We start from the raw sequence: 23,871 nt of genomic DNA on the forward strand, positions 1-23,871 counted from the left end.
AATGAGAACCTGCTTCAGCTCTTCCTCAGCCATTTCTACTGCAGTCTGTGTCCAGCCACTGGTTACAAGGGAAGATTAACACCCTTATGTGGAAGTGACTCTGTGTGAGCCCCATCCAGTACCTGCCTGGGAGAGAGGCAGGACATCTTTCAGTCACAGGGACTGTGTCTTGGGAGGGTTATAGAGGAGGCCATGAAGAATCCCCTGACTGAACTTTTACAGTCATTCCTCAGAGAGGAAATGATGGAAACCTTTTTCTTGTATAAACAGTGTCTGTGTTGTGTTGGGTTCCTCTCAGTCCAGACCCCACTCCATTTTAAGTAGCTCCAGAGAGAAGCAGTGGCTCTGATGAATTACATGTGGGAAAATTAATGAAAAATATTATTTATCTAAGATAAATAACAGAGAAAAACAGTGGGAAATTGAAGGTTTATATTGGGTATAATCAGAGTGTGTGATTATCCTGTTGTGTCCCAGTTGGAGATGTACTTCTTGGTGCTGTTTCCCATTCTCCTTGTTTTGTTTCCTCCTGGGCCTTGATGGACTGAAATGCCAAGGGATTAATATTTCTCACTTTTTTCCCTTTCTGCTTCTTTCTAATTTGATCTGCTGCCTTTATATGCTATTCTCTAGCTGCCACCCCAGCCCAGTCTTACTGCTTCATTAGACTTTCACTCCTTTTCATGGTTCAGAGAACACCTTTCTCTTGATGATCCACAGGTATGTCTGAAAAATACCACTTGGCTTTGTCACTTCATCTGTGCACTGAATGCCATTAAATTTATTCTCCTTTTTGACTTCTGTATCCCCAAACCTTGCATTTAACCCACCCTGCTTATTGAATTGGCTTTCATACTGCACAACGGACACACTGTAAAGGCTTTTTTCTTTTATCTGTTGAGTTCCCCCTCTTTCTCTATGGGCAGGGTAACATCACATCTGATAATCTACTGGCAGTGTGCAGAATATATGGATGATATATCATGTTAAATCTCTTTTCAACATGATTCATACTATGTGCCAGAAACACTTGAAAATAAATTGCTTTAATAACTCTTGAGACTTCTTTCAGATTCCCTTACTATGGTTTTAAGGAATCAGACTAATTAACATTTAACATACAGTCAATCATCTTAGACGCTTACCAAATGTTTCACTTTGTGGTTTGACAGCAAAACATTAAATTCAACTTGAAGAAATAATGGATTTTTGGAAATGACATAAAATAAAGTACTTCTATATCACAAACTTCCTCTCTCTTCTGCATAAATTCTAGGAACCATATTGTATTTCAGTATGTGATTTGTTCTGACTTCACTATCTTTTGTATTGGCTTTGAAATGTATAAACTCCATTCTCTATATTTTATAAAGCTTCCTATAACAGTTTTGTCACTCCTAATTTTAATCAATTTATAGTGGTTTAATGACAAAGGACATGTCTATTGAGACTGGTCTTCCAAACAATTTCCATTTTCTCCTAAATCGAACAATTTCAAAGGTTTTGAGAGTTAAAAGCTTTAAATATAATTTATTTCAGCTTTGCTTCCTGACCTCCGATTTGATCTTCAAATTATAAAAAAAAAAGTTAAATTTTACAGTCAATTTTGTAAATTTCAGGGGAGACAATAACTTCTACTTTCTTCATACACATTCTTTCAGAGTTATCAAGTGAGTAGATTTTATAGACACTTATATCGCTTCTCAGTCTTGATTTATAAGGGAATATACAGAGTAATAGAAAGCATGCTCTGCAAAATTCTGATGAGTAAATCACCAGATGAAGTGTTGTTCCAGTTTTAAAGACTGATTATTTCTTTCACAGGTATTTGCATCCTGAAGGTCTCCCTTCTGATTACACCATCACGTTTCTCTTTCGGGTACTGCCGGACACGCCACAGGAGCCCTTTGCTCTGTGGGAGATTTTGAACGAAGCGTATGAACCACTGGTTGGAGTTATTTTAGATAGTATGTGTTTTCTGTTTTATCAGTGATTTTAACTGTACAAATGATTAATTCTGTGTCTAATTTTATTATTGCCAGTGTTTCAATCTGCTACTAGAACAACCACCTGAATCTGGCAGGGAGTAATCTCTAATGCATGGATTTTAGATTCAATTTAACTGAGCTTAATTTGGAGTTAGAGTCAAATTTTGAGTTAACTCCTTTAAACTAGATTCCAAGGATCTATACTAGATGCAATTTGATGTGAGGTACTCATCTGCTTTTAAGATTCCCAGTGCTTTGAATCTGATTCTGATCAAATCTGTCTTGATGTAAGCCAGTGGTACAGGGAACATATGTAGAGGAAATGCAGTCTGGTGAAAAGAAGAGTAAGGACCACAGATATGAACTCTTGATGGCTCTTCATTTCTGCTTGGTTTTACTTTCACAATTGTGAAGCAGGGATTATAATTTACAAGGTTTTACTGTTGAGAGGATGAAGCTACTGTGATGCCTGTTCTTGATAGCTGGCAGTTTGTCAGCTTGGAATAGGTGGGAATTAGGCATTGAAGAAGGGTTTTTCTTGTCCAGCTCTCACAGAGAATGAATGTGAGAGTAAAACCAGGTAGACATGGGTGAGGTGGACTCAGAACTGCTGGTCCATCCTTCCTGTCAAACCAGGAAAGAGAATTTCTCTGACGTAATTTGTTACATGCAGGTCAGTGTGTTGCTTATGAATGTGTTTTACTAACATTTGAGCTGTCATCTTTGGTGTGCTTTGTCAAATGTAAATTGACTTTTTCAATTATTGTATCAGGACTTTTTTTTAACACGGAGGCCCTTAATTTTGATCTCACACAGATGGTGGAAAAACTCTGACTTTCTTTAACTATGACTACAAAGGAGATTTTCAGACTGTAACTTTTGAAGGTCCTGAAATAAGGAAGATATTTTATGGGAGTTTTCATAAGGTTAGTAACAACAATAGGGGAAAAAAGCACTCTGAATAAAATCTTATGAGTTTTTTGTGTTTCAAAATCATGTTTCATGAGGTCAATTACTGCCAAAAATGTATTTTGTAACACCTACTTTATTGTCATACATCTCTTTGCAGAATTAGATTAACATTAAACAAATTATAGTTTTTACCATGAAGCTGATGTGTTAAATTTTCATCTCATACTTTTGCCTGCGTTTTAGAGTTCATTTAAAAATACATATCTTGAAAAGTAATTTAGAAATAAATCAGCTTTTCCTTTTAAGATTTGGATTGGCAGTGTCATTCAAAATAAAATTTCCAGTAAAAAAATCATTTTTTCATCAGCTGTAATTTTAAAATACATTTTAAGAGCTATGCCATGTTGAACTTTCTTTTGTTATTTGAGAACTTTTAACATTCTTTCTGAAACCAGGTGAAGCAGCACTGGGATTGTAGCACATATTCATTGTAGAGGGTAATTTTGTCATTGACTTTTTTCCTGATGTTTGGATCTTTCCTAAACAAAACAAACAAACAAAAGCCCTGAGTGTTTGCTCATGACAGGATATTTGTAGTTAGTCCTCCCTACTGGGAATGTCTCTGCTGCACAGTGAGGGACAAGAGAGTGTGATCAAGGCAGAAGGAAAGAATTTGGTTATTGTGCTCTGCTTTCCATACTGCATTTGATGTGATTTGATTTTTTCAGTGTAAAAACTTCACTATGGCAGGTTTTGCTGTCAATGTATAATTTACAAACTAAATTTTGGCTTCTGTATGTGGCTGGCTATAATGTCTGTAATGGTGAAATCCAATGCTCTATACAACGAATGGCCACAAAAATCAAAGGTTCTGTGGGATCTGAGTAGTAAATGAACATTGTGTAGATCTTCTGTTGGGACAAATTATTTATTTATTGACTAAATTATTTAAGTTGCCAATTTCTTTGCAGATGTTCCAGAAGTAGAAAAATAAACTAAATTCATTCAACAGTTTACAATCATAGAATAATTGAGGTTGGAAGGGACCTCTAGAGGTCATCTAGGTTATTTGCTTTGGAATATTCTTGGAGTTTCATTAGCGAGCATGGAGTTAGGAGATCAATTAAAAAATGCCCCCCTTTTCCCAAGGAAGGAACACATTTATCTCATGGGCTCCTTTGTGTGTTAAAGCATCTTCTCTTTTGCTCAGCTGCATGTTGTTATCAGCAAGACCACGGCCAAGATAATTATTGACTGCAAGGAAGTGGGTGAGAAGACCATTAATGCAGCAGGGAATATTAGTTCTGATGGCATAGAAGTGCTGGGGAGGATGGTGAGATCCAGGGGACCAAGGGACAATTCTGCACCGGTGAGTGGAACAGAACATCTCTTTCCAACACTTAAAATATCCTAAAAAACAAATGTTTTGGAACTTTGCAGTTGGTTTTAACTTTAAGCCAAGTGAATTCATTTTAAACAGTAAAGACCCAGCATTTCAAAAATTCTGCAAAAGCCTGTAGTAGTTGTCAACATGGGCAAAATCTGGTTTTTATTATTTTAATAAATGAAATAATAAGATTGTTATTGTTGAAATTTTATTCTCAAAAATATATGTAAACACAGTTGATACATTCAGATATTACTTGTGTTCCAAAAATAATTACATAGAGTAATATAATGTATAACCCCTTTGCCTGGTATTGTTTAAACTTTGGTTTTTAAATTTTTTTGTAACTATTCCCCATGTCTGTTATTCCTCTGATTCTTTGTCTGCCCCTTAATTCACTGTCTGTTCACTAAAAAATTCAGCTGGTTTGGCACAGGCTGTCCCCAAAAGCTCCCATCTAAGTATACCTGGCTTACTTAGCTCTTTTATAATACAGGACATTTTAAGAGAGAAAAGTCTCCCCTCTCCCCCAGTTTAAGTGCTCATTCATTCCTCTGAAATTACTCTTCTAGAAGCAGTAATTGATTATTCTTTCTGCTTGACAACCAATGCATATCTTTCAGTTTTGTTTTGTTTTGTTTGGGGAATTTTGAGTTTTTTGTGCATGGTAGTGTTTGCTAATTTTCCTTGAACTTTCTTGACCCTAGAATGAGTTTAGCAGAGAATGTGAACCTTGAACCAAGGATTGACTTGAATAGGAATGAGGTTTCAAATATGTATTTACTTGTTAGTATGTGAAAATACTCTTGTTTAGCAAAAAATAAGCCCTCAGAATATGTCTCTGTATGAAAAGAAAGAGCTTTTAGGGCCCAAATTGATGGATAATAATTATATGAAGCCTGGAAAGACAATTACACAGAGAAACCTTTGTAGGCACATTCCATAGAAACAGAAAAAGGCAGACTTAGGAAATCTTGGAATTAGAGAAGCCTTTGTAAAGAAGTGGAAAGAAATGTGACTTTTGTTAGAACCCAGGAATCTATTAAAAAAAAAAAAAAATCAGACTGCCCACTCACTGAAAAATTTGATTTTGTTCAAATGAACTGTAAAGCTGATGTAAGATTAGAAATGTGTAGATGAAGATGAAAATTCTTTAGTAGGGTAAAGCTGTCTTCTGGTATTACCATATATACGAAATTTGAAACAAATCAAGAAAGCACCCAAATGCCATCCTCTGAAGTCTCCATTCTGCACAATTCATTAATATTGAGCAGTACTTCTTTAAATAGTCACATTTAGGACACAGATGAGATGGTTTCCTACTCTAAAAGACATCAAAGGAATCTAGTAGGAGGCAGGATAGAGGTTCTCAGAACACCTACTAGATTAGTAGATCTCTTAGTTTTAGACATGCTTATTACATACAGTAAAAATAAGCAGACAGTTTGGAACAAAATTGTGGATGTTTTGTTCTAATTGTATTCACATGGAACAGTTTAACATTCTTGGAATATTTTTAGTGTATTTTAAAGATAAATCAATACAGAGCAGTCATTTGAATTTTGCCAGACATTTCAATTTTGAGGAAATATAATTGTACCAGAGGTTTTTTTCCCATCAATACATACAGTGTGCAATGGTAAAATGAACAGGCAGGATAGATAGATAGATAGATAGATAGATAGATAGACAGACAGATAGACAGATTGATCAAACAGGGGATTAGGCTCAAGGTGCCAAACCCTTTTAACACTCCTGAATGAGTCATCTCAGGATTGTATTGTAGCCTGAGCAGTGAAACCTGACTGGGACCAGCAGCATGTAATGTTTTCTATTCCTTCAGTGAGATTTAATGAAAAATCCAACTTTAAAACATTGTCTACAATTCACAGACCTCGTCTTTATTGATGTTTCCTCCTCTTTGAAGCTTGTTTGCTTGCATGCATGTGTACTGTTAATAGTATTGTCTAAGGTGGTCTGTTGAGAAATTTGCAGAGCTGTAGCCTGGTTAGATGAGGATTTTTCCACCTTACTGATTCAGCTTGTGGGGCTGGATATTTAGAAAGCAAAATCACTATAAATGCATAGGCTTATGAATAAATGTTTAAGAGTAGCAAAGAAAGCTTTGTTTTGGGTTTTAGCTTGGGTCAGAGCAACCCACATAATGGTTTTGAAAAAGAATACTGAGTCATCCAACATTTGGTTGGTGAATACAGCATTTCATAAAATGTCTGTTTGGTCTTTAATTTACACCAACATACTTTATTCCTGTTGTCCAGATTGCCTAGTCCAGACAAAATGAATACATGTACATACCTATCTATAAATTTTGTCCTACCATTGATCAGGATAACAGAATAGCTCGGGATGGACTGAGTTATGGAAAAAAATGGCAATACAACTTCTGAACCTAAGGTGCTCTCTACAGAACCAGCTCTGGTGCTGCTGCACCCCATTTCTGGGATAAGTGATTTGCTTAAGAGCAATATCATGCAAATGCTCATGTGTTCTGTGCCGCAGAGCAGTGTGTACCTGCACTTCTGTCTGCTGCTGCACTATGAGGCCTCCTGGAGACAGGAGCCTAGGGATGAGCAGCAAAGAGGGACACTAAGTGGCTCCCCATGCAGCCCCAGCTTCCATTTGACACAGACATGGGCACAGACTTGTTGGACTCAGGGTGAATCTCCATGGAGCCAAACTCAGAGTCCAGATGCTGCATCCACGCTGCACTTCAGCTGTCTGAGGTGTTTTGTGTGGTGCCAGCTCATTGTGTCTGCATCTGCAGTACAGCAAACCCACAAACCAGCTAATCTGCTGGCAGGTGAGGAGAATGTCTATTTATATGAAAGTATGCCTTTATTTAAAATATAATATTTGACTTTTAAAAGGAAAAAAAATGAGGCAAAACCAAAGGTGCACATATGTAGTTAATTTTAACAGCTTTAGAAGCAATGCAGTCATAAGAAAATTTTAAAATTAATTCCTCTGTTCTGATCTTAAAATAACGCCACTGAAAATAATGGGAACAAACCCAGCATTCTGTCTCTAGCAGTTCCTCAAATTTTTTAACATGTGGGGTTAATTTAATGGGATGTTCTGTTCCATACCATTCCCTATCCAGTATGCACATAAACAAGGCATGGAAAAAGAATAGAAATAGTAACAGAAGAAAGCTTCATCTCTGTATACCCCTTTATTCAGTGAGGGCTGTAAAGGAGATAATTGGTTTCACCATTGAATCCTATTTAGTATATTGTTTCTGAGTATCAAGCTGCCACTATTTTTAGCATATGTGTGTGTTCTTGCAGATTAAATTCTTGTCCAAACCATGTTCCCAGACCTGTGATGGGAATTTTCTTTTTTGCCCAATATTGTCACGTGGTGAGCAAGCTTTTCCCCATTCTTAAGCTATTATTGCCTGGGGATAATATGGATAAGAGAGGGCATATTCTAAAATAAAATTAAACTGGAAAAAAAGAGAAATATTATTTGTGGCTCAGCTCCAGTGTAAGTAATGGTCTACAGAAGACCTTGTCCCAGATAAAATCTGAAGAGCAGACCAGAGGAGTTAAGAGGAGTTATTCAGAGAAGTTAAACTCTCTTTTGCCTGACTCTTGATGTCTTTTTTGCTATAAAAAGATACTGGAATACACCATTGGGCAAAATAAGGAATTTAAGCAAGGAATGGGGGAAAATTCAAAAAATGCATGCAGCATTTAACCTTGAACAGTTTTGCTCAATTCATGTAATGTCTGATAGTTCAGATGAGTTGGTTGGACACACATTTGGAAGAAGCAGTGGATTTTCCATTTAAATGTGGTATTTGTGGCTTGCTGCTCGAAGTCAAAAGCCTTTGTCTAATCTGAGTGCTTGAATCAAGTTGGCTTTGCTTGCTGCTGGCTCCATTTTGCACTGATCTTACCTCTAACAGTCTTACTGTACATCACCTTTGTTTTGAAACAGCTGCAGTTACAGATGTTTGACATTATTTGTGCTACCTCGTGGGCCAATCGAGACAAATGCTGTGAACTCCCTGGCCTGGTAAGAAAGCTCTTTCAATAAGTGTAGAATTTACCTTTTATTTTTTACTTTGTTGAGACAAATGTTTTATTGGGAATGGATGCTTAAAAGTTTTTGTAAAAGCCCATCTCTGCTTGGTTTACTTGTCCTATTGAAAGTCAATTAGATGTATTTTTCTAAATCAAGTGGATGCTTTTGAGTACTGTCTTAGACTGTACTAAATACTATGTCTTAGACTGATAAAATACCTAGCTTTTGAAGTTCTCCACATCATTCTTCTCCTATCTTAACCTTTTCATAGAGAGATGAGGAAAATTGCCCTGCCCTTCCTCATGCCTGCTCCTGTTCAGAAGCCAACAAGGGTCCCCTTGGACCTCCTGGACCACCGGTAAGGTTTTATTCAGCTTTGTCGTGAACTGTACCAAATAGCCGACTGGCCACCTTTATTAGTCTATACTGTGAATATACTGCCATTCTATGATTAATAAGGTTAAATTACACTTTTAAGTGCTGGTAAAGAGATAAAATTCTATTCAGTTTATAATGAAGATGCTATGAATTATATAAAGAAGGATTATGCTGAAACAGTTGTGGTATTCTTTAGACCTGGAACCCTTTTATCTGTCTGTAGCATTAGATACCTCATAGGTAGTGCCATTTATTTTCAAATTTTTAATCGCCAGTCTACTCTAGCAGATGTGTATTAAATATAGCTTGGAATTAAGATTTCTGAAATGCTCAGTTTACAGAATTCTTATCAATTAAAGATATGGAACATGACAATGCCACTTGTGTAGTATGTGATGAAAGAAGACTTTTCTGTCTTAAAAGCCCTACCTAAGTAAAATATTTATTGGAAAGTAGAACTGGAAGTACAGGTTCTTCTGAGAGTTCTTAAAGGCAGAGAGGTATCCAAGAGCTGTGAAGGGAAGAAATAATGAAATAATCTGCCTTTGTGGAAAGCTGAATTTAATTTTTTTTAACTTTCCAGTGAATAATGTAATGTACATTGTTACAACTTTTACATATGCTTAGTGGTGTCATTTTGATGGCAATCATTAAGAGTTTGCTGTGTAGGTGTTAAGTGTGTGTCTAAGTTCCTTGTATGGAACTAGATAGCCTCTTGCAGAAAACAGTTATTTAACTTTCTCTCTGTGTCAGTGTAGTATCTTAGATGGAATAAATCTCCTTTCTCTTTATTGACTTGTGGTAATTCAGACAATTAGACCAGACATTGGAGATTCAGGCCCACTAAGTTTTGAGAGCTCAATCTTGCATCCCAAGGCTGATTTTTATCAATTTAGAAAGGCTCTGTGATGGTCCATTATTGATTTGGTTTAACAAGAATCCTGACTTGGAGATCTGTTGAATGGTCATGGATTTTTTTCTGTTACAACTAGATAAATATGATTGGTATCTGAGGGCTGCTTGCTGAGTGAGTCTGAGATGAGGCTCTCTTGTGAAAAGTTTGAACTGCATATTTCTTGGCTCATACTTTGTCCCAGATGCACCAAGGGCATGTTTTTAAATTAAAGAGCCAGGGAAGAAAGTGAGGGAAAATGTTTTTTGTGTTAAAGTGCAAAAATTACATGAGATGCATATGTTTAACAATAAAATTGACTTGCACATAAGGCCTTCAGATAGTAGGTCCTAGCAGACATTAATCCTCCTGACAACTCAGAGGGTAGTCTTTCTGCAAGAACTGTTCTTCAAACTCTACAAGAAGCTGGAAAGAAATTCAAGAGGAAATTCACTTAAGAGCTGCATCTTGAACAAGGAGAAATTATTCTGTTCTCGTATTTGAGTACAGGTTATTAAACAAGTATGAATGAAAGTTTTAATTCCCACATTCTAGCATCCAGTTTTTGTTCTGTAAAAAATGGGATAAATCACATAAAAATGTCATTTAAAATGAGTAGTTTGACCGCATTTCACAGTAAAATGAAAAATGTTTGAAAATTATTAGACTGGATGTCTATTACTATAGTTCAAAAGATATATGGATCAGGAATTGCTAGGGCTTAACCCAGTAGTAAAATAATGTGCTTCTATATATTACATTTAGAATTAACCATATTTTGAATAGCATAGTGCCAGGCAAGAGGAAGCTTAAAATCAAGCAGAAAAATCCCTGCCAAGGCAGGGAAATATGTGATTCTGGAGCTCAGCCTGTTATAAGTGATGCTTTTTTGCCAGACAGTTAGATGGTAGAGCTCTGCAAAAAAATGAAAAAAAAAAAGAAAAAAATATTTCAGAGCCTATGAAAAAAGGAGAGCAACATGAATAAAGTCACTGTTCATCTCTGCGCCAACCAAAAGTCAGAAAGTCATATGTGCTATGTCTGGTCAGGAGAGCTCCAAGTCATTAAAATGTCATGTGACTTTTTTCTCCAAGCCAAGAATTCTTCTGTTTAAGAGATCAGGATCCTACCATGTAGCCAGTTTTAGACATTAGGCTAAAAATGCTCCAAATAAAATGCTTCCATTTGTTTGGGACAGTAACTCTAGAAAGAATTTTTAACTTTTTAGAAAATGCATCGCTTCAGGTAAGACAAAGTGTTGTTGTTTAGAGTTAAGATTATCTGGCAATTTTCATCATGGGATGCTGTTTTCATGGCTTCATTTTTGGCAGAATTTGATCCTGTTGTCTGAAGTTCCTCACACAAAGTAAAAATGAGATATGTAAAACTAATGCCTGCATTTGAAAGGAATGCTGCAGAATTGAAGAAAGTGAAGGAGACAAAATTGTTGAAGAATTGGACAAGTTTAATTGCCAAAAAAAAAAATCTTTCAGTGCTTCATAGGTTTTGACCATTAAAAAGAAATGAGGAGGTCTTGTATTTGTGGAGTTTCCAGATGAAGGAAGGAATGATGCATCTGGCTCCATGCTCTTTGAAGGCTAATTTAAAATTTTAAGATATTATATTAAAGAATTCTATACTAAACTATACTAAAGAATAGAGAAAGGATACTTATAGAAGTAAGTCTGCTGCACTAATAATAAACTCGTGACTCTTCCAGAGCCTCGACACAGCTTCGCTGTGATTGGCCATTAAGTGAAAACAATTCACATGAAACCAATAAAACAATCCCCTGTTGGTAAACAGTCTCCAAACACATTCCAAAGCAGCAAAACACAGGAGAAGCAAATGAGATAATATTGTTTTCCTTTTTCTCTGAGGCTTCTCAGATTCCCAGGAGAAGAATCCTGGGCAAGGGGATTTTTCCAGAAAATGTGATGGTGACAAGGAGATGTCTTGATAACAGTAGATTATCAAGACATAACCTACTGCTATGTAGTAATGGGAGAAAGCACTGGCTAATAAGAAGTTATTCAAAAGAAGGGAAGGCATAACAAGAATTTTTGGCCAGAAAAAAAGCCCCAAAACCTGAAACTGATCACACAGGCTTAGTAGTGCTGGGGAATAACTACCAAAATAAGTCTATGAAAAAAATGAGGGGGCCTCTTCTGATGTTTTCATCTTAAATAAATGCTCTTCTGGAAATTGTGCTTTTACCAAGCAAGGTTACTGGGTTGGACATGAACAAGTATACCAACACTTGTCCAACATGGACAGGTGTGCCAACTTCAGCATGAGTCCAAAAGAACATCATTTAATGGCTCAGCATCAGGCTATTTTTAAGCATATATTCTTAGTAAAAATGCAATCCATTTATGAGAAGAAAATGGGAGAAAACTGTGATTGTGTTTATGTTAAAAAGTTGCAGTCGTGCTGTGGAGTTTTTAATCTCAGAGTAAGGCAGTGGAAGGAGAAAGGACAGCAGATTGGAATGCAGAAATTTGAGCATCTGGAATTTTGCATCTGGCAATTGGAACTTGGTTCCATGGAGAGCATGGGATGAGGCTTTAGGGTCAGAGCTGGTCATGGTGGAATGAGTTGTGGCCATGGAGATGTGGGATGGAAGAAAGAAGCCTGAGGGAGCTGGGAGAGGTAATGGAAAATGGTTCTGTGATCATATGTGAAGACCATGTCATGACACCTTCATTGAAGGGCAACAGTACTCTGGGATTTCCAGACATTTCTGTTATTTCTCCTATTTAAAGTCTCATAGATACTGCATATAAGCACATTTTCTATTCTTATTGCTTTAACTGCTGTTGTTGTTGTAAGTATTTACTGTAGCCCCTAAAGAGTTCTCTTCAGCTATGGTGTCTAGTTGTACAAGGTCCTTTGTGAGTACAATGATAGGCAGAATACCTGTAAAGCTCATATTCCAATATACTCAGATGGGGGAAGAGGGAAACTGATATGAAAAAGAAGTTATTTATGCTGTCCTAGAACAGAAAGCACATGTAGATGCTGTTGCAAAACACATCCATGGCAGCCATCCACAGATATATGGTACTCCAGTGTCTCAGATGATACTAATAAAGAAGGCAAAAGGAAAGCAAAAGTTGGTTAATAAATGATGAGCAGATGTAGGTATTGCTGAAGAAAGCAAAAAAGAGAAAAATGTCCATAAGAGCATTTTACCTAAGAATAGCTCCAAATTAAACCATGGTGCAGATCTAGTAGGGTCTGGAGTTGTCCTTGCTGAAAACTGTCCCTAAGTCATCAGAATGACAGAATTATAGAACTGTTTATGTTGGAAAAGACCTTCAAGATGATTGAGGCCAGCTGTTAACCCAGCACTGCCAAGTCTGTCACTAAACCACGTCCCCAAGTGCCACATCTACATGTTTTTTTAAGAGCTCTGGGGATGGTGACTCCATCATGTCCCTAGGCAGCCTGTTCTAAAGATTGACAGCCCTTTCTGTGAATAAATTTTTCATAATATCCAATGGAAACCTCCCACAGTTCAACTTGAGGCCACTTCCTCTCATCCTGTGGCTGTTACCTGGCAGTAGAGCCTGACCCCCACCTGGCTACAGCCTCCTTCAAGGAGTTGTACAGTGACGAGATCCCCTCTGTGCCTCCTTTTCTCCCGGCTAAACACCCCCAGCTCCCTCAGCTGCTCCTCATCAGACTTGTGCTCCAGACCCTTGTCCAGTTCTGTTGCCCTTCTCTGGATGTGTTCCAGCCCCTCAATGTCATTCTGGTAGTGAGGGGCCCAGAACTGGACACAGGATTTGAGGTGTGGCCTCAGCAGTGCTGAGTACAGGGGCCGTGGTCCTGCTGGCCACACTGTATCTGATAAAGGCCAGAATGCTCTTGGCCTTTCTGGGAACTCAGCCTTTAACTATGTGATTTTGGTGAGAACAGACAGATGTGCAGGAGGTTTCAGCAACTGGAAGGGAACCCATGACCACATTTCCATCCATATCATAGCTTTCAGTGTTATTTTCATTCTTACGTAGTGTGCATTCTTGGCTCTAAGAAGTCACATCTGTGTTTAAATCTGTTCCTGTGCATGGCCACACTTCAGTATGTTCCCAGTTTAATTACTCCAGTGGAAGGATATCGACAGGATATTTACTGATTCTTGAATGCTGATTCAGGAACAGGAAGAATCTGTTTGGGCTTCTCTGGATTTCATTTCTGTTTGAGAGTTTTGGTTTTCAGTGAGTCCCGTGCTTGTACTTTACAGGGTGGTCCAGGTGTCAGAGGTGCCAAAGGTCATCGTGGTGATCCAGGTCCAAAGGTACTTTTTAAAACACTCTACAATTGAAAGATGCATGGGTTCTTGGTTTATCTCTGCTGCATGGAAACCCTGAAATGAATTCCAGGTTGTCTCTGGCTTTTTCGAGGAAAAAGCATAGTGAAATGTCACTGGCATTTACTGTAGCTCTTTCCAAAACAATAAATTGTCCTATTTGTTCCTTGATAAAAGATATAAAATTCAGAATGCTATTTTCACGGAATAAATAATTCTTTTTTGTGTGTGTGTTTATAAAGAAACCAGACAGTTTTAAATTAAACCCTAACTGCTCAAATATCTTAACTCATATTTCAGATGTCTTTGAATCTATTGGCATTTAATTCTTCAAACAGAAGCTGCCTTTGTCCATATGATAAGAGTTTAACTTATGTCCTGTGCTACTTTAGGGACCAGATGGACCTCGAGGTGAAATTGGTGTTCCTGGACCGCAGGGACCTCCCGGACCACAAGGACCCAGTGGACTTTCTATTCAAGGGCTTCCAGTGAGACTTAAAAAATCAATAGGCATTTTTATATGATCTTTGAAACAGCAAATAGCTTAGACTAGACTGAAATAGCTTTTGGTGTTGTGATCAGAATCTGAATTTCAGTATTTGAGGTGAAATCACAGATGTGGGTATGACCTCCAGTGAACGTGGGCTCAATGCCAGAATTTCTGGTTTTCTATTTTGAACAGAATTTTTAGTCATCTGAAAGTATTTGATTGCAGGTTGAATATGACCTGGGTATTAGCATCCAGGCCTGGAGTCAAGGGAAAATAAATTGCAGTGGGGGTTGTGATTTGGGGGTTGTGACATGGCAGTTGACCAAAATGTTAATATTTCCTCTTTTTCTGGCTGTAGTGCTCATTGCAGATCAGTTCTGACTTGAAAGGCGTACCCAAGCAAGAACACCATATTCTCTGCCAAAATTAAGCAATACTATTCATTACATAATGAAATCTATCATCAGAGGAAGTGATTAAGCCTGGAATTGCAAGGCTGTTGTGAAATAAATCACAGAATTTCATAATAAATAAACATAGTTAGAATAACGAATCAGTAGCACTTATCTTGTTTCATACACCTCTCCAGTAGATGGGTACAGACAAGTCTAGAAAAGTAATAATCCATATATTACTTTCTGCTAGTTTTTTTCCAAATTTACTACATTATAATAAAATTTCATCCTTTTCCAGCCTATATGATACTAATGAAAAATGTAATGGTTAACCAAAGCTGTATATTCTTGATTCTGTTTTCATAGAGAATAATAAGAATACTTTAATAATAAGAGCAGTTACTTCATAGAGAAATTGATTTTTTATAAAAAGTAACATTTATTTATTATTTAGAAAAGTATATTCTTCTCATGCATATGTACCATAGAGATATGCCCAGTTTCCACAGTAAACCCATTTTTCAGCATTATTGGAGATACTACTGAGGCCTGAAGTGAAATCAGTTCCTTTAAAGGGAAAAAGAAAATCGCTACCTTTTTTTGTAACAAAATGGCTATAGTTTTATCAGGTTACTTATGAAACTTTTTAAAATTAGGGGGTTTTTTTTAATGTTTATAACTTCTACATTTGCATTTTTGCAAATAAGAGTCTGTTGTTTGCTTTCAGAAAGAAACATAGTTTGTTTTCTCACTGGTTTCCTTTGTTGCTTTTTGGTTTTTTTAAGAAGCTGAAGGGAACTATTAAAAGCAGAAAAGTAACCATGTATTTTGTTTACTATGCGTGATTGTTTATTTGCAGGGGCCACCAGGTGAAAAGGGAGAGAAGGGAGATCTTGGTTTTCCTGGCCTGCAGGTATTCCCTATTGTATACCCTGTCACTGACCAAGTTTGATTGTTGAATGGACATCATTGTGAGTTTAGGGCACATTTTACAAACTGCTGAGAAATGTATTGTTGGGGTGAATTTGAGCAGGGATTTAGAAAGAGGAGGAATCCAGGGCATGTTGTTGTGCAGCAGCTGATTCACTTGGGCCTTGAAGAGCTGGTTACTTTCTTGTTTAATGCCGAAATTTTGTCTCTGTAGACTCAACATCTCTGCATTTTGATGATGTGTGTTTACTCATCTCTCATTTCACAGAAATGCCTTCTTTACTGAATCTCTTCTATGGTGCCACCCATTATTGAGCTTCCTAGTTCCATTTATCCAAAACATGTCATACAGTTTCACTCAAAAATTAGTTGGATTCTGGTAATTTGATCTCATAATTTTCTCTCCTTTTGTAATGCTTAGGGAGTCCCAGGAGCCTCAGGTTCACCAGGAAGAGATGGAGCTCAAGGTCAAAGGGTAAGCTAAAATGAGTATGTTTTACATGTGTTTTGTTCCCATTCCATAATGGAAATGTTTCCCAACATGGCTGATTTATTATAATTAATGCCACCTCTGTCCTTTCTGGAGATCATCTCTCTGTGCCAATAGGCACAGGAGGGTGGATGTCCTTCTGTCTACTGCTGAGGGTTCAGATGTGTAATGGGACCCCTGCACGATGTCTGTGCTTTGTGCGTTTGGTAGAAGTAGATTTCACTTGTGTTCAGCATTGCCAATTAATCTCTTGGCTTATATATTTAAAATTAAATGGTTGTTAAATGGTGTATAATTGGTATGCAATCCAAGGCAATGATCTAAATTTGCTTTCTAGCTAAGTAATGAAACAGAGACACTTACAAGGAAATTTAACATTGAATGTAGAATGATACCTGCAGAAACATGAAAAAAGGTGAAAAATATAATACCAAAATTTAGTCAACCTTATTCTGCTCCTGGTGAAACAACTGCAGATACTTACAGTCTGTCTAGGAGCCAGTAAAAGAAAATTCATTTTTATTTGTGCAGTTAAGCCTATAACTCCTCTTCCTTGTCTCCTTGGGGAGACTTCTGTTTCATTATTAGTCAGACTCTGGAAAGTTATTGTTAGCATAGTACTAGATTTCTGTCTACAGCAGAAGTTCATTATGAAATATAACTTTTCAGTTTCATTTGAGCAAGATTTACATATTTATGATCCTTTTTTTGGAAATGTTAATGTAACTTGAACTTCAGAGAAATCTGGGAATTCTTTGATTTTCTGACCTTGTTATAAAAAAACCCAAACGCTGTAGCAAAACATCTATCTGAACTCACTATTATGAATTTAAACATTGTCATAAACATATGTCTAGAAGTAATTCCACTGACATTACTGTAGAATTTGGGAAATAGATAAATGGGGTTTTTTTCTCTAAAAATCAAGAAAAGAAAGGCATTTTACTAAAATAAAGATTCGTGCAATATTATCACATGAATAATCTAATTGGAGGAATAGCCTTCTAATTTTCAATTAAATTGTATTGAAATATGTAAGTCAATGCATTTTTTTCCCCTACTTTATAATACTCTGATGCAATATGGTTTTATGTGTTTTTGTGTCTTCTTTTTGGCTGCATTGGAATATTTCACTCCAAATTTCCCAACTTTCATGCCACCTGTTCATCTCCAGGTTAATAGAGACCTGGACCCTGATGAACATTTGGGTTTTTGCCATGTTCTGTCTGGTCTTGGTCCTGGACAAGTTGAGATGGTGCTAAACATTGTCCAAGTGAGCTCTGCGTCTGCATTCCTCATCATGAGGGACGTCGAGGTGCCTGCAGTTCAAGGAGAAAAGAACTCTGTGCTTTGATGTTATTCTGTAGCTGACCTCGTATTTAGCAGAGGGTGCCCTCAGCCATGCCTTGATGCCAGCCACCAGTTCAGAGTGCTCTAGTCCCCCCACATGTGGGAGTCACCAGGTTGTTGCCAAGGTGGTATTCCAGAGGAAAGCTGAGGAAGATTAGTGCAGCAAAGGCTTTTGATACAGCCTGGAACAGTCATATGGTGCTTATTCTGTAGAATACCCCACTGTTGTCTATAAAAAGGTAGGGCAATTACATAAATTGCCTGTTTTTATAGATACAGTAATAATGCTTTGTTTGTGTGTTCCCTTTCTTCTCTGCTATTAATCACGGGAGCTGAGTAAACAGCCCAGGGCTCATAAAATTAGTTCTGTTAGCCTGGTATTGTCTCTGTGAGACCCTTATGCAATGTTGTCCAGCTGTAATTATTTCTCTGGCAACAAATAATTATGCTATACTGATTTTATGGTGTTGTAACTCATTTGATTCCTGTGAAGTTATGACAACATGAAATTGCTTTTAATGGGCAAAGATCCAAAGCAATTATTTCACCGCAGTCTCTTTGAAGACCCAGCACTTAAAAAAGAGATAATTCTGAAGGGCATAACTGCATCAGCAAAGGGGGACTGGAAAATTCCTGAGAAGTAAATTGCTTTTTTGTATCATGTTCCTTTTGTTGGGTTTCCTCCTGTTAGCCAAGATGCCAAACTGTTTTGCAAGTATTATACTACTAGAACTGAGATTTTCTGTATTTTTCTTGGCTTAGTCATCCCTTCCCCTTTAGTAGTTATTGATCTCTAAGTATTTTAATTATAGTGGTAGTAGTGCTGTGGAGTACTTAGGCAGGTTGTTAAATCACACTGATTTTAATGGTGGTAAGCATAGGGCTGATATTTATTGGGAGATCTCTGAGAACTTTGAACTGGGTATAATGTGATATTAGATTAATGAAGTGAATGAATGGAGATTCTTTTTCCTTCAGTATCTTAAAATTGGAATCTCTTTACTTTTACAGTTTGTTTCCCCTTCTTTTTGTTTTGATTTCTAGTGTTCATGCTTTCTGATTTTCTTTTTGAAATCAGTTGAGTAAAGAGTTTGATTTTCCTTTCTTATGTTGTAGTTCATCATTTAATCTGTAAAATTTCTTTTTTGTATTTCTGAACTTGGTTTTTAGTCCTTGATTCATTTGCTTGAAAAGTCACCTTTCCACAAGTTGCCTCAAATAAATTCCAGGCTACAGAAAGCTCAAGAGTTTATAATGAGGTCAGCAGCAGTACTGATTTCAGCACCCTTGAGATTTTACCAGTGATGCCATTTGCATTTTGGCAAATAAAATCCCTTCTAAAATTTCTGTCTCTTTCTCTAGAAATTTTTTTCATGCCATTAGCAAAATATGTCTTAATTTAACTTTCCAAAGTGATATAAACCTTGATGTTAAGACCTACATTCTAGGTCACACATCAAAATCTGTCCTATCCTGTTCTTGGACATGCAGTTCCATGGGAGAGAATCAGTGGCTTTGTGCAGAGTCATTTCTGTTCTGGATGTGACAGAGCTATGTAATGCCTCCAGTCATTCCCCTTGGATTAGAGGTGGTTAGGCAAAGAGGAGAATTCAATAAATGGGAGATTAAATAGTATCTACAAGGCTTCAGTACTCAGAATACAACTTTGTGAATTCTCACTGTGCTCTATTTTTTTCTACATTACATACACTAAAAATTATGGGAGAAAGAGCCAGAAGAAATAAATTCCCACTCTTTCTGCCAATTTCCTGGTACTTCTAATCTCTGCTCTCAGCTCAAAAGTTCAGAATGAGTGTCAGATCCATTCTGGCCATCAGGTGGTCTGAGTAACATCATCTTCAAATGCTGCTGGCAGCACAAACAAATACCTTTAGTCTTTTGCCAGCATGAGAGAATTGGTATTGCCATACTCTTTCTTGAACCAGGCTTCTATTTGATTTATATGATTTATATACAGCAATTTTCACATCTAGCAAATGAAGTAGGAGGTGATCTTTTGTGGGCAATACAGACACAATGCCAAGAGAAATAAACCCTAGGAGAACAGACAGGAGGTGATTACTGAGCAGCCAGGAGTAAGAGCACTGCTCAGAAGAAAGAAATTGTGAAATATATTCCAAGAAAATGTACTGCTGATCATACTGTTAATTCTGCTCTTTGACTGGGGTGGGAGAAGAGAAACACATACGATTTTCTTTTTCTTCAGAATCTTGTGTGACTCCACACTAGACCCTAGAAGTCAGTGGAAAGCACTATATTTCCCTCCTCCTAGTTAAATTAAGCCCTTAAAAGGGTCAAATGAGTTTTCATCCTGCTTTGAAACTGAGCAAAAATAGAGGTTTTAAATCTTTGCTTTAAAAAGTGAAACATAAATATGAAGTTGTCAGCTCCATCTGGCTACACTGTGGAATATGAAGGTGCTTCCTTATCAAGTCTAAGGATACCTAGATAACATAATGGGAGTTGACTATGTGGCTTATTTTATCATCAAAACACCCATCCACTAGAGCTTTTAAAAAACCTTTCCAGGTATATGGCAGATAATATTATTCCCCAGCCATTTTTTATGCCATATGATTGCAGATTTGAATAATAGTTTCCAAACTGTGCAAAGCATAAAACTAGTAGTATATGTTATATTCATTACTAAAACCATGTCAGAAACAATGATTTGGAAAAAAAATACAAACCAAAAAAGTTGTACATTTTTCTTCTGAAGCTCCATGAGATACTGAGGCCTGGAATGTTCTTTACTGTGTGTGTCACCATAAACATTTTCAAACATTTCAGCAATAAACCAAACACTTTCTAGCATAAACCACCTTTCAAATTGGTCTTGAGCCAGAGGTAAGACCATATATCTCCTGTTCAGGCTCTATAGTAATTAAAGAATTGTTTAATCATCAGGCTGGTCAGAAACCCAAGCTTTGTAGCATGTGGATACACAATGCACATATTGGTTAATTTGTATTAACTAAATTATCTTATGTGAAGTAAAGAATACTTTATTAATAGTGTATTCTCCTCTACATCTGGTCAGTCTTTTTTTCTGTGATGTACTTGCTTTCCAGTTTCCAAGTTATCTTTAGTTTTTGGCTGTTGTTTCTGGAAGCTCTGAGGCACGTTCCTGATGGAAACCACATGAGCATTCCGGCTGCTTCCCGAGGCAGGGCTCGGGGATGGCTGGAGCCCATGAGCAGCGCTGCTGGGCACTCTCTCCCTTGCCATCTTTCAGCACCTCATCAGTGGCACTGGGAATGCTTGCAGCCACTGAGAACAGATGTAGAAATGTGACCTTGTGGTAGGGAGGTTTGACAGCAAAAACCCTCTCGTTTATTTCACTACAGAATTGTTCTAAGTGAAATTCACTCAGAAGTGAAAATTGCCAGTATGAAGAATTTTGTATTGTTTTTTTTCTTTAAAAAAAATGTGTGAGTAGCTGTTTGTTTTCTTTTTGTTGTTTGTTTGGGGTTTTTTTGTTTTAATCTTGGTAAGCCTCTTTTTCAGAAATAAACCCTCCCCAGGGCAAAGAAGGAAATTTGTTTGTAAGAGACCACTACCAACAGGTATTAATTTAGAAAAAAAACAAACAACATAACAACAAAGTAAAACAAAACCAAAGAACAAAAGTAAGAAAATTCTTCTAGATTAAACAGAACAGATTCATGAAGTACATATAAAAAGCTGGTGAAATTGCATTTATTTATCTTTTATAGGGCTTTCCTGGCAAGGATGGACCCACAGGCCCACAAGGACCTCCTGGCCCAATGGTGAGTATTGCCCGTGGAATTTCTTACTGCAAAAGTCAGCAGGATTTGGGGGGATTACAGATCACACTGTTATCTATGCTACAGTGGATAGAGCAAGGCCAAGGGAAGTCAGAATTCTCATGATGCACTGAGTTGGCAGAGAGCTCCTGTCCAGTGTAATTTCTTTCCACTTCTACTTAGCTTAAGAAGAAAATGTCTCCCATGGGGAGGGGAGAGAGTTGTTCTGTCAATAGATTGATAGCTTGTTCTTAGTCAAGCAACTGCACTATAAAGAGGGAATTACTGCTTTGAACGTTTGAAACAAGACTCTTTTTTTTGTCAAAAATTCCATAGGACTGTTAGCTGAAGTGAACCATCAAGTTTAACTTGGTTTAGAGGCTGGAGGTGAGCACAGGTGCTCCACAGAGTAATCAAGGAAGACAACAGAGGCTACATGCAGCCTCTAATGCAGGATATATGTTGTCTTCAGAATCAGTCTCAGCCTTCTCAGGGCAGCTAGGCAAAGTTAATGCCTTCTTAAGAGATTTAAAACATTGGAAGAAGCTGCTGGTTGTACACAGTATTCTCCAAGCCATCTTGATGTTTTTTGGAAAAACATTCTGAGTAATCCCCCCTGAACACACAGTATTGACATCACAGGATTTAGTCCAGTGGTTCAGCAATTTCTGCCTGTTCCAGAAAGCAACCCAAGTTATTTTTCTCAAGTGCTTTGCTCAGAGCTGAGCTTATCGTGCTCTTTTTCCTTCAAATTGCATTTCTTAGTTTTCTCTCTGGGAATCTTCAGTCTTTGACTGACAGAACTGTGTGTACACTTCTCCTCATCAGGAGTCATGGATGTTGATTGTCATCACCACTATTTTCCTCTTCTTTTTCCACATAGGGCATACCTGGTGCTCCAGGTGTTCCAGGTGTTACTGGAAGTCAGGGGCCACAAGGTGATGTTGGAGCTCCTGTAAGTAAAACTAATTAATATTTCACTGTCTGCTGTTGTGCTTTGGTTGGTTTCTGAGCCTGGCTTCACTGTTTGACAGAACTCCTCAATATTTATTGCCTATGATCTGCTTGCAGTTAGTGGCTAAGTTAAACATCATATTGACCTTCCTTTGTTCATTCTTTGTAATTAAATATATTTGTTGATCTTACATACAATGTTTGGAATATGGGGATTAAAGTCAAAACATAAGACTCAAACACAGAAGTTAAAAACACAACTATGTGAATTTGAAGTCTTTGTGTAATTACATTCTTCTTTTTTTTTCCCTTTGCCCTTCCAGCGACTCTCTGGAAATTTAAGTCTTTGTTAACCTGATTATTTCCAAAATATTATCCTGATTTCCAAACTGTGAAAATAATATATGAATAAAAACCTGGCTCTTAAGGTTACTCTGTGTTTAAATTAGAAAAATGACTAATGACTAGGGCTTTTTATATAATTTATGTAATTTTTGGAAAATTATATCCTCTATATCTAAAATTAGTATTAGGAACCTCCAATATTAACTTTATCTCTCAACTGTTATTTTTTTATGAGTTATTTTAACAACCTCAAAAAAATGACTAGAAGAAAGGAATACAACAATGAAATCAATGTGCATTTGATATAAAAGAGAATCTATATAGTGGACTTTTTTGTCTCTGTAAGAGTTCGGACAATATTATGTATTGATATTTTAACATTTGACTACTTGTTTAATTATAAAGCCTGCTCAGCTTTTTCCCATATATTACAGTAAACATCCTATTTAGTTTTTAATGACATCAAAGTGAAACAGTGTGTATTTTTGTAAATTCTATTTTCAGAATAGAATTTTTTTTCCAAAATTCAGTTTGGTTTGGAGATTTAGGCCAATGCAAGCATTTTAATTTGGTTAAGTGAAAATGAAATTAAATTGATTGATAATTTATAAGCAAAGATAATAATCTAAATTCCTAGTTCTGCACAGTTTCTAAGTGTAATCATGGAATCTGCAAAGGAGATTTGATGAGCTATGAAACTTTTACTATCAATATATAACACATTGACTTTGCAGTTCCTGTCCAAACACATGTCCCAGATACTGAACAAAATTTTCTAGAATGTGGATATTCCTGTGAGTCATGCCAGAGCTCTGCTGTGCATGGTTAGACTCTAGCTGTGCAGAAATAAACAGGTGGCTGAAAAATTACTGAGCTTTCTATTCCAAAACATAGAGTTATGTTTTGGAGAACATAGAGAATAGATTCCTTAGAAATAATCTTTCAGTCTTGGTAGGAGTTTCCTCTCTCCAAGGATAGAGCAAGCTGTGCTTAACCATGTATCTGTCAGCTGGTTACCTGACAGAAGCACAGATCAGTCTGAGTGGGAAGGGAACCACAGGGATCATCAGGTCCAGCTCTCAAGTGTTTGGCCCATACAGGCATCAAACCCCTGGCCGTGGTGTTATCAGCATCAGGCTCTGACCAACTCCTTTCCTTGCTTCAGGAGTTCCTGAGAAATGTGAACTATACCCCAAAATCTGACACT

At 37.1% G+C, this 23,871-nt stretch overlaps 1 protein-coding gene across 6 annotated transcripts in view; it reads left to right on the top strand.

Moving 5' to 3' along the window:
- The window catches only part of COL14A1 (collagen type XIV alpha 1 chain), a 113,582-nt gene that overhangs the window by 77,410 nt on the left and 12,301 nt on the right, over positions 1-23,871 (top strand). For 5 of the 6 annotated variants that reach the window (XR_010439245.1, XM_064706603.1, XM_064706604.1 and 2 more), the window contains 11 exons: positions 1,825-1,967; positions 2,805-2,914; positions 4,111-4,269; positions 8,251-8,328; positions 8,609-8,695; positions 13,857-13,910; positions 14,315-14,410; positions 15,667-15,720; positions 16,159-16,212; positions 21,315-21,368; positions 22,249-22,320. Coding sequence is in view for 4 of the 6 variants with exons in the window: in XM_064706603.1 (XP_064562673.1) it covers positions 1,825-1,967; positions 2,805-2,914; positions 4,111-4,269; positions 8,251-8,328; positions 8,609-8,695; positions 13,857-13,910; positions 14,315-14,410; positions 15,667-15,720; positions 16,159-16,212; positions 21,315-21,368; positions 22,249-22,320 (961 nt within the window). In the remaining 2 variants the exon portion in view is untranslated. Of the gene's footprint in view, positions 1-633; positions 721-1,824; positions 1,968-2,804; positions 2,915-4,110; positions 4,270-8,250; positions 8,329-8,608; positions 8,696-13,856; positions 13,911-14,314; positions 14,411-15,666; positions 15,721-16,158; positions 16,213-21,314; positions 21,369-22,248; positions 22,321-23,871 lie in introns of those variants that run through there. The other variant, XR_010439246.1, reaches the window with a different exon arrangement.

The sequence above is a fragment of the Zonotrichia leucophrys genome, chromosome 2 (genome assembly GCF_028769735.1).
Source record: "Zonotrichia leucophrys gambelii isolate GWCS_2022_RI chromosome 2, RI_Zleu_2.0, whole genome shotgun sequence".
NCBI lineage: Eukaryota > Metazoa > Chordata > Aves > Passeriformes > Passerellidae > Zonotrichia > Zonotrichia leucophrys.